General features: G+C 45.3%; 1 protein-coding gene across 1 annotated transcript; it reads left to right on the forward strand.

Moving 5' to 3' along the window:
- Window positions 1–443: 443 nt before the first annotated feature.
- On the forward strand, window positions 444–15,761 carry LOC121715842 (protein HIRA). Its single transcript, XM_042101846.1, has 25 exons — window positions 444–846; window positions 1,631–1,693; window positions 1,909–2,019; window positions 2,167–2,257; window positions 2,497–2,591; window positions 2,719–2,814; window positions 3,201–3,361; window positions 4,050–4,217; window positions 4,528–4,641; window positions 5,952–6,022; window positions 6,193–6,298; window positions 6,788–7,006; window positions 7,328–7,413; window positions 8,209–8,376; window positions 8,689–8,853; window positions 9,012–9,216; window positions 9,593–9,724; window positions 10,658–10,806; window positions 12,130–12,291; window positions 12,919–12,977; window positions 13,423–13,528; window positions 14,123–14,245; window positions 14,614–14,777; window positions 15,013–15,101; window positions 15,589–15,761. The coding sequence occupies exons 1-25, from the start codon at window positions 810–812 to the stop codon at window positions 15,703–15,705; spliced, it is 3,057 nt and encodes a 1,018-aa protein (XP_041957780.1). The 5' UTR covers window positions 444–809; the 3' UTR covers window positions 15,706–15,761.
- The last annotated feature ends 2,087 nt before the right edge of the window (window positions 15,762–17,848 follow it).

The following is a 17,848-nucleotide window of genomic DNA, read 5'->3' on the forward strand; positions in this document are numbered from 1 at the left end:
TATGGCCACCTGTGAGTAGATCAGAGCCCGTCCGGTTAGATGTCTCTGCCAGACTTTTCCTGGACTACGATGTCATCAAAGTGAAAACAATAAAATATACTTACAACTAACATTTTCACTTTCCTGCACACTTACTGCGTGCGAAGAAAAATGTGTAAGTTAGATTTTGACAATGACAGATAAGCGCCCATAGATTTTGAACAGTGTCGTATCTTCCGGCAGCATGGCATTATGTCAAAATACATGACACTTCCGGTGATGTAAAAACAATACTTTGTTATTTTATTAGAGTAAATTATTATGATGCAACCTTTAAACGACACTAAATGACGCTTTGAACAATTATATATTTACATTATTCGATTTAGAAGACATAAAATCAACAAAAGTTAATTCCTCTTGATGCATTTCATAGCTTGCCGGTAAATTCGCTACATTGTGCCTTGGCATTTTAAATGCACAAAACGAACATTCTTGGCAGGTTTTTGTGTCGATGGTCATTAGTTAACTCATGCAATGTCATTTGAGGACCGAGGTAACTCCCCATAAAGAGTCAAATAATAAACTGGATGCGGACCTGAACTCTCCTTGAGCATGTGTTTTTCGAGGGACTGGGAAAGAGCGGATACTTCCTGTGTTGCTGCTGCTGCGGTTACTGACCTAGAGATGCGCGGAGGGGGAGAGAAATGGAGTTTCAGTGAAGACTAAAGTAACGGACAGACTTCAACCCAAAAAGGATACAACGAAGAGATTCGGTTGAAGCTACATCAAGTTGCGAAACAGATTATTTTCAAGGTGACTGGCTTGAGATGAAGCTGCTGAAACCAAGTTGGGTCAGTCACAATGGTAAGTGTCTGAATCGCGGTTGTGCTGGAATCCGAGGTTCAAGTTGGGCTTTTGTTGTTTTTTGGGGCAAGCTTACCCGAGCCAAGATGACGATAGGCTTGCCATCAGCCAGGATGCAGCTTTCTGTAAACACCTGCGCTTAGTTCTACGTGCTTATCCTCGAGAGTACGATGTTTTTACGAGTTATTTTTTAAGAATTTGGATTAAATGGCTACATATTAATCCAGCAGTCACCGGGACCCATTTTGGAAGTTGCAAAGGCAACTAAATCGAGTGGCGGCATGTCTTGAATTACAATGCTGCTAGAGCACAGGGTCGTGCATCTGTTTTTATCTGTAAAGCTCACATATTACAGCTAACGTCAACACTTACTTTACGAATTTATGGATTTGGTCATTGTTTCTGTTGGCTTTGTGAATGAATGCCTAGGCTACATGTTACACTGGTTACACTCACCAATCATGTAAGGAGAGCACGCCTGTCAAGTAAATAACAAAGATATAGAAAACTCGCAAGGCTCCCGCACATTTTCCTCTGGGTTGTTATGGCAAATTCATAGATTTTAGTGCAATTTCCATGGTTGCAGATTTGTATTTACCATCTTTTGCAACATTTCACACAGAATCTGAATTGTAAACATTGTATGCAGAATCAGCATGCATTGTTGCTGCAACTGTTTAGTTATCCATATCCATACTGTAAGGCTGTCATATGTTGTTGTATATGGAGCTGACTCCAGCATTTTACTTGACACATTACATTCACTGTGATTGCACTTTTGCAGGAAAACCAATATTTTCAGTCGATATCCATCCTGATGGAACCAAGTTTGCTACTGGTGGCCAAGGTAAAGTAACGACTACATACTGTTGAGACCTGTTGAGAATCCAACATATTACAGTGAACTGCATTTAATGGCGAAATGACAAAAAAAATATTGTGATGTTGTCAAGGCTTTTTTTAGATGTAAATTCAGCCTTGGCCATGTTTATAAATCAGAACAGGGTAAGCTATCATTTGAAGTGATTGGATTACTCATGGCAACTTTTTGTAATTGAACAGGGGAGGACTCTGGGAAGGTGGTCATTTGGAACATGGCGCCAGTCCTCCGGGAGGAGGATGAGAAGAATGAGAACATTCCCAAGATGCTCTGCCAGATGGACAATCATCTAGGTCTCATTTAGCCATTCAAATGGGCTTCTTATTTAGCCATTCACATGGTGTTCTTGGCAGTGGCTTATAAGGGCATTGGTTGCACATAATGTGCACACAGGACGTGATCACTAAACTCGTCGTGTTTTTGTCTTCTCCTGTCTGCAGCTTGTGTAAATTGCGTCCGCTGGTCCAACAATGGCCTGTACCTTGCCTCAGGTGGAGACGACAAATTGGTTATGGTGTGGAAACGAGCAGCGTAAGTGACACACATGTGCATGTACGCACACAGACACAGACACATGTATGCTTTGCATGTATACCATATTTCCACATTCCAATTTCAGCAGCTGGAAAAATTATCATATCTAAGGGTGTGTTTTTTGTTATTATATGAATGGTCATGAAAAGCATATGATAAATCTGGAGAGGTAATATCCTCAGCATCATCCAGTTGAATATTAAATTGTGTGCTAATTTGTTCATTCATTTGAACAGGTTAATTGGCCCCAGCACGGTCTTTGGATCCAGCAGTAAGCTTGCCAATGTGGAACAGTGGCGATGCGTGACCATTCTGAGAAATCATACCGGAGGTGAGCAAGTCTATACGAACAAATTAAAACGATGCATTACATTACAAAATATTCCAAAGACAATGATCAGATATGAATTTGCATTTGTATTGTCAATGTACTGTTTTTTTTTTGGTGTATTTTTCAGATGTAATGGATGTGGCATGGTCCCCACATGATGTGTGGTTGGCCTCCTGCAGTGTGGACAACACCATTGTCATCTGGAATGCACGCAAATTTCCAGGTGGGTTCACAGAAGTGATACTTATTAGCTACATTTTGTTTTTGTGATTAGTGTAGTTGAGGTCCTTATTCAAAACCTCTCTAAGAACCTTTTTCAGGTGTTCACGAAGTTTGGATAGCTGGTATGTAGATGCATGCAGAGTGTATTCCCTTTGAAACCGCTCACACAAATTTGGAGATAATGAATACACTTGGTTAAAAAATACAATTTAGAATCTGAATCTTTAAATCTGTTTTATTGGTGAAAAATGTTGACACAGAAAAAAAGCTAAATTGCTATAGATAAATGAGCCATTGGTGATAACCAAGATAACACAACAACAGTGGCGCAGAATATATCTCCTGCAATGACTTGAAACGTCATTTTGTCCCTCGTCTCCTCCCCAGAGATTATAACTTCGCTGAAGGGTCACACTGGTCTGGTGAAGGGCCTCACGTGGGATCCTGTGGGGAAGTACATCGCCTCTCAGGCAGACGACCGCAGCCTTAAGGTGTGGAGGACCATGGACTGGCAGCTGGAAACTAATATCACCAAGCCCTTCAACGAGGTGAGGCACAAGGCCAGAGGGTGCAAGGGCTCTCATGTGTCATCGCTTTGCATAACAATGGTGTTGGAGTTGATATGGCTGTGTGTGTGTGTGTGTGGTGCAGCCATGTATAATAGCTTTGAAAGGGGAGTTGGGCATGCATTTCTTTTCAGTACTGGTAATGAGGCCATTCAAAATACTCGATGATACTGATCTCGCCGCTGGAGCAAGGTTGGTGTCGTGAAGCCTTGCGCACATGCATTTCTGCTGAAAAAGATGCCCGATAATTGCGATAATTGTAGGCTGCCGAGTGGAGGGACTTGCCTAAAAGTACTTCGGTATAACATGGCTGACACCTTTGTGTTTGCTGCGCTACAAGGTCAATGGTCTATTCCAGTTGGAAGTTGGTCTGTGAAGTACAGTGTGTCACGGCATGTATATCTATGTGCTGGGTTTGTTTGCTAGGGTTTTATAGTATAATTGAATTGCTTTAAATCACCATTGCTCCTCTCTGGGCAAAAGAGCAGGCCCTCGTGTATATTGTTTCATATGTAATTCTTGGTCATTTGCCATGGTGTCTCTTGTGATTTGTATCGTTAGCAAATTTAGTAATTAGTTAGTATAAAAAATGTAACATGTCCTAACTTCTCCTGTTAGGACACTGTGATTAAATGCCCTCCATGGTCTCTCCTTGTGCCTCTCTTTGCAGTGTGGTGGGACCACTCACGTGCTCCGTCTCAGCTGGTCTCCCGACGGACAGTACCTGGTGTCCGCTCACGCCATGAACAACTCCGGCCCCACCGCTCAGATCGTTGAGAGGGACGGCTGGAAGACCAACATGGACTTTGTCGGACACAGGAAGGCCGTCACTGTCGTGGTAAGCAACCAGTGATGCTTTTTGGCCCTCTGTTCTTTACTCTACCCTCGGTCTCGCGTAAGCCTCACCAACCATGTAAGCAGTGTTTTACTTGAGCTGACCTTAGTTTCAGTTTAGCGCACTGAAGGCCAGGGCTGCTCTGTAAATCACCTCTTAGGCGCTCACAGCTGTCTAAATTTAAAAAGAGAAATATTGTTCTTAGATACAAACTGATGCTGAAGTCAGACTTTCTTTTCTTTTTAGTTAGCCAGCCAGCCGAGCCTCCTTGTTTATGTGAAGCCTGAACGTGCAGCTCCTTTTTCTCTTGCAGAAATTCAATCCCAAGATCTTTAAAAAGAAACAGAAGAATGGGAGCTCTCAGAAGGGCAGCGGGCCCTACTGCTGCTGTGCTGTGGGGAGCAAAGACCGCTCCCTCTCCGTATGGGTAAGGAAGGAACATGCAGACATATGGATGTTTACATAGACCAGTCATTAACATACCAATGGGCCTTATAAAGACCAGTTCTATATCTTGCATCTCTCTCTCTCTCTCTCTCTCTCACTCTCACTCTCACTCTCACTCTCACTCTCACTCTCACTCTCACTCTCTCACTCTCTCGCTCTTATGCTCTGACCCTATCACACACACACACACACACACACACACACACACTGTATAATTTCATACACAAATTCAGTCTAGTATTGAACTTGCTATCTGCAGTATTTTCACTGCAGTTAGACATGTACAGACTTACAAAACATCTCCTGAACCAGCACTGCATGGTTGGTTTCAGATGGAATTGAAAATGAGAACTGGGCTTGACTGCATGTTTATATTACCAACGCACATTAGGACTATTAAGCCTATTTCACCATGTATAAACTAGTGGCCCTTTTTCAATCAGTCAATCAGTCTTTATAGCGACTTTCATACAAGGACTGTAACACAAGGTTAGAACAGTAAAATGACAAAAAAAGGAAGTAAAAAGGTTAAAGCAATGATGTGTTGATAAATGTTTTTAAAAACAATTAAAATGCTAACTAAAGAGAGAAAATTAAAGGGATGCCAAACCCTTTTTGTGGGCTGTTGTATTTGTATAATGGCTTGTAAGCGGTTGATAGATCAATCTAGTCTGTTTATAACAATGCATGAACTGACCTCTCAGTAGCTGCCCTTGAGCGAAAAGGCTGCACTTGTGCAATATGTGTTGGGATAAAGGCATTATTGGCAATATCACTAATGTGTGACTCCACTCACATCAGGGTCAGAAAACACACTGAGATGAAGGTTATTAATAAGGGTCTTTCTGTGTGTAGATTAGATCCAGTAGTTGAGAAAAGCTTGATAATATCTTGATATCAGCTCTGAGAAGAAATTCAGTCCTGCATTTCTATTTACCTTGTTGAAGTTGACAAGGCAGGTTTTATATTTTATACAGATAACAGACCAAACTCAACGTCTTTCTCCATTGCCTCTCTGCTTACCTGCACGTTTTCTTTAGCAGGATGATGTTCTCCGGTCTCCAGGGTGGTGGAGTCCATAAAGCTTAATAAATATAAAAACTCACTGGCTAAGTCATCAAGTCATCCTGTTATTTTCTCAATGGCAAGATGATGTGTAGTAATTCTGAAATGAATCAGGCTTGATGTGAGGTGGCTTACTTACTGTCAGAATTGAGGAGTGAATCATGTCTCTGAAGTAAATTAATCACCTTGCTGTGTGTGTGTGTGTGTGTGTTTTCGTGTTTTCAGTTGACATCACTGAAACGGCCCTTGGTTGTGATCCATGACCTGTTTGACAAATCTATCATGGATATTACATGGTGAGTTACCCGTGTGGAATAAAATACTTGTGTGTAACATGGTAATTTGCTGGAAAGTACATGGCAAGTATATTCTTCTATTTTGTATCTTCTTACATTACATTCTTCTATTAGTCTCCCCCTTCCTGAAAATGAGATATATATGTGATGTAATTTCTGCTGTTGTGTAGGACATTGAATGGCATGGGAATCCTGGTGTGCTCCATGGATGGCACTGTAGCGTTCCTGGATTTCAACCTGGATGAGCTTGGAGACCCCCTCAATGAAGAGGAGAAGGTATGACCAACATTTGGCCTGCAATGTCATATGAATTGATACACTGATTTTAACTTCTATTCTGACATAAGATGAGGGCAGTCGTGGCCTACTGGTTAGGGCTTCGGGCTTGTAACCGGAGGGTTGCCGGTTCGATCCCCGACCAGTAGGAACGGCTGAAGTGGCCTTGAGCAAGGCACCTAACCCCTCACTGCTCCCCGAGCACCGCTGTAGCAGGCAGCTCACTGCTCTGGGTTAGTGTGTGCTTCACCTCACTGTGTGTTTACTGTGTGCTCTGCATGTTCACTAATTTACGGATGGGATAAATGCAGTGACCAAATTCCTTGTATACGCAAGTATACTTGGCCAAGAAACCTGCTTTACATTTACTTAAATGTGAACTGGACACTTGCTATTCTTGATCAGCAAACCCTATGTGATGTGACTGTTCCCTTGTTCATAAATCTGAATCATTTCTTACAACTTTTATATCCATGTGTTGTTATGCAGAACTCCATTCATCAGAACATCTACGGTAAGAGCCTAGCCATCACCAATACTGAGGCCCAGCTCTCCACCACCATCATAGAGAACCCCGAGATGCTGAAGTACCAGCCCGACAGACAAGTGGGCGAGCGGGCCAGCGCGGTCCCAAGCGTCGGCCACGAGAACCAGACTCCCAAGCTCACCAATGTGGTCAACGGAGAGTCCCTCGAAGACATCCGTAAGGTGAGATATGACTCCAGTGATGCTTTAGGATGCTAGCTGTTGAGGTGACCTTGAACAGCTGCAGAGGTGTTGTTCATAATTTGTCCATAAAGCAAGAAGTTGATCAGACGAATTACCATCTGATGTACAATAAATCATTATAAAACCAATATCTCAACATAGTTTTGACATCAGTTGTACATTACTTTAATGTTGTTTTTTTATATATGCTTTAGTTTAGAAACGGCTAACAGTGAGACAGCAGAAGGACAGAACAAACATTTAAATGAAACCACCTTGAGCTTGCACCCAAAGTTCTGTCGTGTCGTGTTTTGTTGACAGAATCTGCTGAAGAAGCAAGTGGAGACCAGGACAGCAGATGGCCGGCGACGGATTACCCCCTTGTGCATCGCACAGCTTGACACCGGGTAAAACTTCTGCTTTTTAGAGGGTGGGACACACACACACACACACACACACACACACACACACACACACACACACACACACACACACACACACACACACACACACACACACACACACACACACACACCATACCTACTGAGACAGGATTAAATAGTTTAGACAGGCCACCTTAGTAGAGTATTAAGGACTACCCTTGTTATGGCACATATGTCAGTGTATATACCATTAAAAGGTGCCAATCATAGTATGATCCCTCTTCAGTAAACATTGGTGATGTTCTTTGAAATAGATAGCCTGCTGTGTTACACATGAATAATTTTGTTTTGTCCATGCACCTTGACATCCATCGGTTCCATAATTTATTAGATTATAAGGGAGGACACAAATCAATGTTGGTAAAATGTACAGGGAGTATATAGCGGATTTGGTACTGGAAGTCCAGCAAAATGAAACACGATTCATAAATTATTGTTGGCCTCAAAAATAATTGTCCACTTCATATATGGATTCATGTGATGTACTTTTAATGTCTGTAACCATTCAGAGGGGAGTAGCTGATCTCTCACCATTTGTGAAGGAGCCTGATATTGTTTACCCAGTAAACTGCGGAGGGGTAGTAACAAAATGGATGCTGAGTGATAAGCCTGTGAGGACGTTCATATGTTTACATACCTATGAGCCACTAGGACGGCACTCCACACGTGCACATTGGCCTGGCTACAACCCCATTGCTCGTCCTGCTCTGCCTTCTGAGCATCAGCCTGACATCTTTGTCCATGTGTTCCTCTGCTCAGGGATTTCTCTCCGGCCCTGTTCAACAGCGCGCCCATCCTGCCAGGCTCTAGCATGTCCAACCAACTGACCCCGCAGCTCTCGTCCGAGTCCAACGCCTCCAACTCCCTGGGCCTGCGCCCGCTCCAGGACACGTCGCCGGGGAAGGGCGCCGAGGACAACAAAGATGGGTGAGTGCCCACGCTGGCCAGCTGAAACCACAGGGCTGCACCTGGAGCCCACCTAGCCCTGCATATCGTCAGCCTGTCGGCCGCTGCTCCAAGCTCACCTGGTCAGGGTCATTAGAATGCTTTTGATTAGACAAATCAAACATGTTCAGCTAATCAAGAGGCTCGAACGTTTTTTAAAGCTGGAAGCGTACAGGAGAAGGATTGGACAAACACTGTGTCATCATCTTGTATATGAACATAAATACTCCTGCTCATGAATGGAAACTGTGTAAACCATAGCTGTTCTTGCTTGTCTCCTCACTTTCCCTGCAGTGCCCCCCTGGCTACTAATTCTATCGGCATGAAGGCCGGCCTGTTCCCCCCCGCCACCAAGATGGAGCCCATGAAGGCTCTGGACTCAAGGTTCACCGAAAGGTCAAAGGCCACGCCAGGGCTCACAATCACCTCCACTCCTGTAGGCATGACCCCACTGGACAGGTAAGCGTGCGTGTGCGTGTGCGTGTGCGTGCGTGTGTGTGTGTGTGTGTGTGTGTGTGTGTGTGTTAGATGCCATTATATAGGTTGGTATTCATTACTGTTAAACAGTGAACACCTCACACATTGACACTTTAAGTTGTGTGTGTGTGTGTGTTCAGAGCTAAAGACAGCAGCACTTTGAAGGACTCCAAGCTGAAGGACGACACGAGCAGTGACAGTGAGGAGAAGATGGCCATGAAGTCGTTCTCGGCGCCCAAGAGGAAGGTGGAGATGGAAGGAGGGGAGGTGGTGGAGAAGAGGAAGAAGGGCCGGCCCAGGAAAGACACCAAGATGATGATGCCCCTCTCTCAGCCATTCCCACAGGTAGTGTGGCATAGCCCAGCATCCTTAACTACAGCTACAGTTGTACCGTATTTTCTGGACTATAAGTCGCACCGGAGTATAAGTCGCACCAGTCAAAAAATGTGTCATGAATATACACATATATATGTTGCACCGGAGTCGCAGGACCAGCCAAACTATGAAAAAAAAGTGCGACTTATAGTCCGGAAAATACGGTAAACTAGTAGAGTTATATGGCCTGAGTTTCTTATCTTCTCATAAACACTTTGATTCCCTTTGTGGCCCAGAGCCACAAACTACCTTGAGTATGTTAGGTTATTGCCGGATGTGGCTGGATATATTGGCCTTGCCCCCAGTTGGGTGATCGATTGGTTATGTCTGCTTGTTCTGCCCACAGACCCCTGTGGCGGTGGAGAAGGAGCCAGCTCGAGCAGCAACAGCAGGAGTAGCAGCAGCAGCAGTAGCCGCTCCGCCCGCTGTGCTGCTGAAACTCACCACCCCGTCAGCACAGAAGTCTTTCACCCATCAGGTCAGCTCATGGGCCCTGACATGGGCATCCTGCTCTCTGCCTCCGCACATGGAGGAACTGTCTGTTCTGTCTCACACACTTAAAGGAGAATTCCGGTGTGATATTGACCTAAAGTGTGTTGAAACATGATGCCGAGTGTGAACTTTTGTCCCATAGGTCATCTTGGCTTTGTCCCCTGCACTCCGAAATCTGGCGCTAGTTAGCCGATGCTACAAACAGGTTTTCGATGGGGGTGCCTCGGGCATCGGCCTAGCCATGCAAATAAATCACTGTTTTACACCATTTACGAGGCTCAAAGTAGCTCCACACTTAATTGTTAGACTTCCGAGGGCCCTGACATTTAAAATGAGTCATTGAGAACTTTGAAAAAGCACTGGTAGTTTATTTACAAGACGATTTATACAGACCGTACCTTCAGGAAGTTTACCGTTCGCCGCCATCTTGAATTTAGTCACGAATTTAGTCAGTTGTTTCCAGTAGCAGCAACTGGAATCCATGCATTTCCATGGAATTATTTTTCAGTCCATTTGCACATGGTGGGCTAAGCACTCTTCCCCAGTACCTCTCCGCAGTGAAAAGTAAAGACGGCTTCATGGATTGAAATCATTCTTGAAAATTTGAGATGGGTGTGCATTTATGCTAAGTACATAGTTACCGACACATAGAGTAGCTGAAATGTGGTTATTTAGATGACTAGACGGAGCACATGAAATTTAATCTTTTGTAAAATGGAAAAGTTTAACTAAGCTTTTGCTTCTTATTTTGAAGTCTAAATCTTTACATAAACTATGTCATTAATATGTTCAAAACAGAAGTACAGAACTCAGCTGTTCTCAGCTAAAAGGCGTGTGTGTCTGTGTCTGTCTCTCTCTTTCTCTCTCTGTCTCTCTCTCGCTCTCTCTCTCGCTCGCTCCCTCTCTGTCCTGAGCGCAGGTGAGTGCGGACCCCTCCGTGTACCTGGAGGTGGAGAACGAGGTGTCGTCGGTTGCCGGGGCGCGGCTCAGCCAGGTGCGCTGCACCAGAGACGGCCGTGAGTGGGAAGGTCTGCTGCCCAGCCGCATCCTCATCGCCAGCGGCAGCCTGTGAGCATCCCGCAGGGAGGGGCGGGGGGGGGGGGGGGGGGGGGGGGTGTGATGTCCACACATGACCACTAACTCAATTATTATGTGATGTTAATTAATGGAGGTCGTAAATTATTAGAATTTAATAGATGACGTTACCTTGTGTATCAGGACCCAACACTGCTGATAGACTTTCTCTTGATCATTTGTTAAGTTAAGTTGCTCCCTATACCGGCAAACTGTTCAATTAAATTGGGAAAAAAAAGTTCCAGATTTGTGTTGGATGTGGTTATGATGGTGATTTTAATTATAGATTTCTTTGTATGTTAAGGTAAATACTATACTTCAGATTTGCTATGAATCTCTCTCTCTCTCAGATAGAGACCAATAGCAGGCTGTGCTGTAAGGGAACCCTCACCAGCTGTTTAGCTGTGTGCCACTGCCTTGGAGACCTAAAAGTTCCCTTTGTGCAGATTAGAGTTACATCATCATAATCATCATCAACATGCTACTGTTCTTTACTAAATGAACAAATCAGTCATTACTCTTATTGATGGAGACATTTTCATAAATCAGTTGTGCTTGGCCTCTGAGGTGTAGGGTTGGAGAGATGTAGGGTTAGAACATCACAGAGCCCTGATAACTGCCTAATGTCTCTTAAGAACTCTGCAAACTCAAGGTGTCACTAAAAGCCCTAACATAATCTCAGCTTAATTGCCAGTAATGAATTGACAATTAATTAGCCAGGAAATGAACTGCAAGACTGCAAAGGCCTGATTGTGCTACCCTGTTACTCCGACGCGACCAGGAACGTGCTTTAGAGCAGCCGGTCCCCTCGCTTTAATTAGTCTAATACGTGGGTAAAACGGGCGTAATTGCATTCAGAGGAGATGGCGAATGACGGATTTGTTGAGGCGGCTGAAGGAGATTGCCTCCTTACTCAGAGGAGAGGGATTAAGGAAGCGCAGCTTCAAGTGAGGGACCTGATGCACGAGGCAGCTCTCCAATGAGAGGCCATGCAGCAGCCTCTGTGCTAGACGGAGGACGTCACCCCTGAGTTCATATGAAATGAGTGCCATTAGAGAGCCCTCCACACTTACACTTGGGTGGAGCTGTTTATATTGATGATGATGATGATGAGGAGGAGGAGGATGATCATGATCAACTTTACTTCCTGATCGTTTTTTCCCCCATTTACTTCTGCATTATAAATCACCTGGGTAATCCTTTCCCTCTCTCCTTCTCTCCCTTTTCTCTCTCTCTCTCTCTCTCCCTCCCTCCCTCCCTCCCTCCCTCTCTCTCTCTCTCTCTCTCTCTGCCCTTCCTCCCCATCGCTGTGTCCAGTGAGGTGGTGGCGGTTGCATGCGAGGACCGCACGCTGTCCGTCTTCTCGTCGTGTGGCCGGCGGCTCATCCCGTCCATCCTGCTGCCGGCCCCCATCTCCGCCCTGCACTGCTCCGGCTGGTTCACCATGGCGCTGACGGCCGCCGCCACGCTCTCCGTCTGGTGAGGAACACCCCACCACCGCCATCAGCACACGATGAAAGAGTCTCAATTTCAACTTCGATTTCATTTCACTTATTCACCTTATTCCGCGCGCAAACGTGGGGGCGCTAGCTTTGCCCACATTGTCTCCGAACTTCCGATTGAGCAGTACATCCATTGCGATACATTGAGACATTTCTGTTATACAGCTTTCCTATCTAAAGTTAGGAAAAAACTGACTTTGGAGCGGCTGTTCTGTAAGTTAGCCTCTCTATCCTCTTCTGCCGCCAAAACATTACACATGTCACATAACGCTTTACAGAGTGTTAGAGTCTGAGGATTTATTTACAAAATATGTCTATTCTTAGAAATGTCTATCAAATGATATTTACATGTGCATGATTTCATTATGTTCTAGTACTATACTACTAGTTGAAAGGGATTCTTGTTTACACGCTTTCAAAATAAATTGCATTTTGTAAATGTCCTAGTTTATTTAACGCTGCCGTCATGGTAGTCATGTTTATGGACAGACAGCGGTTTCATTAATCGTTTTTTGTCCTTGAAAGGACCATCAGACGGTATGTGCTGTGCAGTTTGTAGTCTCTCACAGTCTGCCTGTCTGGCTGTGTGTTCTGTTTAATACAGGGATGTGCAAAAACAGATGGCACTTGTCAAAAACGAATCCCTGCACACCATCCTCTCAGGTGAGTGATCGTCCAGAAACCGAGAATTTACATCACTGGTGTGTGTGTTTTTTTTTTTTTTCTTTTGTCCAAATGCAATTCGTCTTCATTTGGGGTAAGTCCATGGCTGGCTTCTGGGTAGTGGAAGGGCCCCAGATATATATATTTAGCTGCTAGCTGGCGTGGATGTGTTATCCTTGGCATGGCACGCCAAGTAGTCTAATCCCCTCTTAAGACAGGCTTGTTTTGGAGGTGGGTGCTGCTCACAAGGTGGTTTTGGAGGAATTGGATTGATTCCCTCATGTCATTTTCTTCATCCCACGTTTTTATTCGTCTTCTCATTTCATGCTCTTCCTCCTCGTTCCCCTCCTCCTCTTTGTCCCTCTTCTCCTCTTTGTCCTCTTCCTCCCTATTCTCCTCCTCCTCTTCCTCCCCCTCATCCTCCTGTCCACCGTGCTCCCTGCAGGCTCAGGCACCAGTGTCACCCAGTCCCTGCTCACCCAGCAGGGCGTTCCTGTGATCGGCCTCTCTAACGGGAAGTCCTACTGCTTCAGCTCCTCCCTGGGGACCTGGTAAGGCTCGCACCGCCGAGTATACGCAACACACACACACACACACACACACACACACCACTTCCCCCGATACAGCATTTAATTAAAGATGATGGGAGGGGGAGGTTGAAAATGAAACCCTGTGAGCATGTACTGTTAATAGTCACTGTGATGAAACATGACTGGAAGGGAGCAGGGAGACAGGGGTGAAATGTGTGTTGTGTTTAGCTGTCTGTGGTAGCCTTGAGCGAGTACACTCTTCATTTGCAAGAATCTGTAATTCTGTTTGTAATGTTGTTTCCTTACTCAATATCATGCGCCATCGATGCTGCAAGCGGAATGGCGTCTCGAGGCACCTCCTAGATAAATAGAATTACCAAAGCAAGCCACGTTTTATTACTTGGACTAGTTGTCACAACGTAGCAAACATTTCATTTATGTTGTTGCTTCGGACTTGCCTTAGGTGGTGGGTTAGAATACCAAATGTCTTTCTTTCTTTCTTTCTTTCTTTCTTTCTTTCTTTCTCTCTCACTCTCTCTCTTTTTCTCTCTCCCTCTCTCTTTGACACACACAATCAGAGTCACACACACTAACACACTATGTGTTCCCTCTCAGGAATCTGATTGCTGACAAGCAGGACTCGTTGGTGCAGTGTGCCGACTTCAGGAACTGTCTGACTTCCCAGGATGCTCTGGGCTCCACGGGACCCTTGGCCATCATGCAGGGCCGCAATATCAGGTACACGCCGCCTACAGCCCCATATCTCTGCCATATGCAGCCTGACTCATGTATCTGTATGTGTACATAGGTTTACATGCCCTTCTGTTGTCTTTGCAATGTGTGTGTGTGTGTGTGTGTGTGTGTGTATACAGATATGCATATATGAGTTTTTGTGTCTTTCTGCAAACGCAAGTAAATCCTTTTAAAGTCCATATTCATGTTCAGATTACAGGGCTTCCTTGGTCCTGGTGTCATTGCATAGGGACTTCTGGGTCATGTGCTTTTTGGCAGTGTGTGTCTGTCTCCGATTCTGTTTCCGCCAACCTGTTTGACTTATTGACATTGTAATGTGTGTGTGTGTGTGTCTGTGTGTTACCCGTCTGCAGCGCTGGTCGCCTGGCCTCCAGACTGTCGTCCACTCCCCATCACCTGCAGCAGGGCATGACCCTGGCCTTCCTGGAGAACCAGCTGGCGTCGGCCCTCACGCTCACCTCTGCGCCCGAGTACCGCCACTGGCTCATCGTCTACACACGCTTCCTCGTCAACGAGGGTGAGTCGGAAGTACCTCTTGTGCACAGACTTGGGCCATGGTGGAACGCCATCGTTGGGTTTGATCGCCAGTATACAGTGAAAAAGATTGTCACTTAAAAAAAAAAATGGAGGTCAGACTTAAAATAGAGAATATACTTTAAACCTCGAGTGCTTAAGTTTGTGTGTGTCTGACGGGCGGGCGAGATATCGGATATATTTCAACATGTGTAATTCCTGTCTATTGTGAATTTCAGGCTATGAGCAGCGGTTGCGTGAGCTGTGTAAAGACCTTTTGGGACCAGTCCACAAATCCACTGGCAGCTCCTGGGAGCCCACTATCTTGGTAATAACCACACACTTCTTCCTTCCTCTTCTCCTCGCGCCTTTCAAGTCACGGTTTCCTTTACAAAGCGTGAAATACAAAGGGCCAATCTTTGTTTGCCAGATCCTTTATTTCTCTGGTAATATTCTTTCATACTCAGCGGCGTCATGCATCGTCAACGCCGCAAGTGGAATTTCCGCTTGAAGCTTTTCCTCATAAAAAACGACAAACAACAAGCCACATAATTCTCTTACTTGTGCTACTTGTCACAAAATGGCAAGCATTTCATTGCTGGTGTTTCTCTGGATCTGCCTTAGGTGGGTTGTTAGAATGCATTGTTTAGAATCCCAAATGTGTGAGTGCTGGACTCTCCGCACATTTAGAAGGACTCCCCAGCTGAGCCACTGATGCCCTTTGATGCTCTGTGTGTTTACTGTTGTGTGTTGCGGTGGGCTAAAACTGAACTGCTCCTTCTCCTGTGTCTTCCTCCTGTGCCCCCCCCCCTCAGGGCCAGCGGAAGAGGGATCTCCTACACGAGGTTCTCCCCGTCATCGGCCAGAACCTGCGCTTCCAGAGGCTCTTCACCGAGTACCAGGACCAGCTGGAGCTGCTCCGGAACAAATAGCACTTTTTTTCTTCTCCTCCGTCGTGCCATCTCTCCTCTGAAGAGTCTTGGAGAAGGGGAAAAAAAAAAAAAAAAAAAACCTGCCCCACCCCCCACGCGTTTGACAGCCTGGGCCCGTTAGCCGGCAGACTCGCTCGCGTTTGGTGCTCTCTCCTGGGATATGTGCCTCGTCCCCCCTCCCCTACTCTCATCCAGCCTCCCTGACCCAAAGGAAAGCACTGTCCATAGGATGGTGATGAACCTGGTTCAAATTATTTCTCTGAATAGTAATAATGAGGATATTATTATTATTATTATTATTAATAATAAGAATAATGATAATGGTGATAATACTAAACTATGGTCATTTTTCTTCTTTTTTTATTGTCTAATAAAATGTGTACAAAGAAAATGGTGCCAATGATGTATAGAATTGACAGATGATGATCCCTGTGTAAGTTGTACTGAGCAGACTCTGCTAAGACCCCCCCCCCCCCCCCTCGTCATCAGTCACCCCTCTGCCTGCCCCAACGCCCCCACCCCTACCCTCACACTCACATCCACACACGCCCCCACCCCTACCCTCACACTCACATCCACACACGCCATCACCCCTACCCTCACACTCACATCCACAAACACCATCACCCCCATGCAGCTCCGCCCCCCCCCCCCACACACACACACACACACACACACAGACGATCAGACCCTGGTTAAGATGCCCCCACGGAAACGCTCGGGCGCCGACATGGAAGCGATTAGAGGTGGTGGGGGGGAGTCCAAGCGGAGCTCCAGGAGGTGTTCTGAGCCATCGCCTCCTGCCGGGCCAGAAAGGACACCCCCCCCCCCCCCCCCCCCATTTTCCTGCCCCATGAGATAAGCTCGAATCGCCAGGACAGGACACTGTTGGACACTCGTGACCGCACTAAAGGGTGCCTGTGGGGGTGGGACTTGTTCCCTGGAGACTACAGACTATGCCCTTTGCTCCACTCTTGCCCTAACCCTCTCTTTGTACAGCTTCTCTCTGTTAGACATTTGTAAATGTTTGTATAAGACATTTTCTTTGTTTTTCTTTGTTTTTTTCCAGTTTTCTATGAAATGGGGGCAAAGCAACAGTTAGAAAAAAAAAATAAACAATTGACCAATGTTATGGCCTGTGCTTTGAAGACACTCTGTGTGTGCGTCACTTCATATCACGTCAGGAGTTGAGACAGCTCAGTGGTGCTCTTCATGGAGAGTTCAGTGCAGCTTCCGTTCCTAGCGTATTCCACGAGAGACCGTTCAACAGAATGGCAGGAGTCCTGCTGGTTATAGCATGTTTGTAGCTGATTAGCATGTAGCTGTAGCTGATAATACAGCTCCACTGATGTACAAATAGTATTACAAGAGATACGGCCCATTGTTGCCGAATTATCAAGCTAACTTAGGTGGGTATCTGGGCACCAGAGCATAGGCCTTATTGACATTGTCAAAATGGTTGCCTTCTCATTCTGTTGCTATTTCTTGGTACTTTTTCAATGTTTTAACACAAAAACACAACATGCTGTCCATGTGGGCTGTACATCAGTGGAGTGGACAGGACAGCACTAGTTCAGTGCAGGATTTCAAGGGATGATGGTTGTTGGCTGATTGTCTGTGAAGACTGGACACAGAGCTGCTTGATTGGCCAGGTGGTGTTGCCTGCTAAAACAGTGTCATGCCTCGTTTCCACAAATGTTTACTAGAATGTGCTCCTCCCTTTAGAGTTGTATGATTGTTGTATGGAAACTCTGAATGAGGGTAAGAGGTGCGAAGACACCAACAGACAGGAGGCAACACTATTATCCACATAGGCCTGCCCACATCGCTATAGTTCTACTTAATAAAACTGATTAATTTCTTTAGTGCTTGCACCATGCAGGTGTTCAATCACTGGGGTTTGTTATGTCTTACCCTCAGATTAATGTACCTGTCATTTCCTCCCCCTGTTAATCTGAGTCATCCAAACGGTAGAAGAAGAGATGTCTAGTGATACAAAATATGATTATGTGGTGATTCATGAGCTTCTATGGCATCAACGTTGGAGAAACATACAATTAAGTCCCAACATTTTCCTTTTTTATATGACCATTTGAAATAGTAGCTAGTAGTAATAGTAATAGTCATTATTTGAGGTCACTTT

This window comes from Alosa sapidissima, chromosome 8, assembly GCF_018492685.1.
Source record: "Alosa sapidissima isolate fAloSap1 chromosome 8, fAloSap1.pri, whole genome shotgun sequence".
NCBI lineage: Eukaryota > Metazoa > Chordata > Actinopteri > Clupeiformes > Clupeidae > Alosa > Alosa sapidissima.

Excerpts from the sequence above, each read along its gene's own strand:
- LOC121715842 (XM_042101846.1), top strand. The coding sequence starts at position 810 with ATGAAGCTGCTGAAACCAAGTTGGGTCAGTCACAATG. Across the intron at positions 12,978-13,422 it reads CCTGCACACCATCCTCTCAG|GCTCAGGCACCAGTGTCACC; the intron begins GTGAGTGATCGT and ends TGCTCCCTGCAG. Across the intron at positions 15,102-15,588 it reads CCTGGGAGCCCACTATCTTG|GGCCAGCGGAAGAGGGATCT; the intron begins GTAATAACCACA and ends CCCCCCCCTCAG.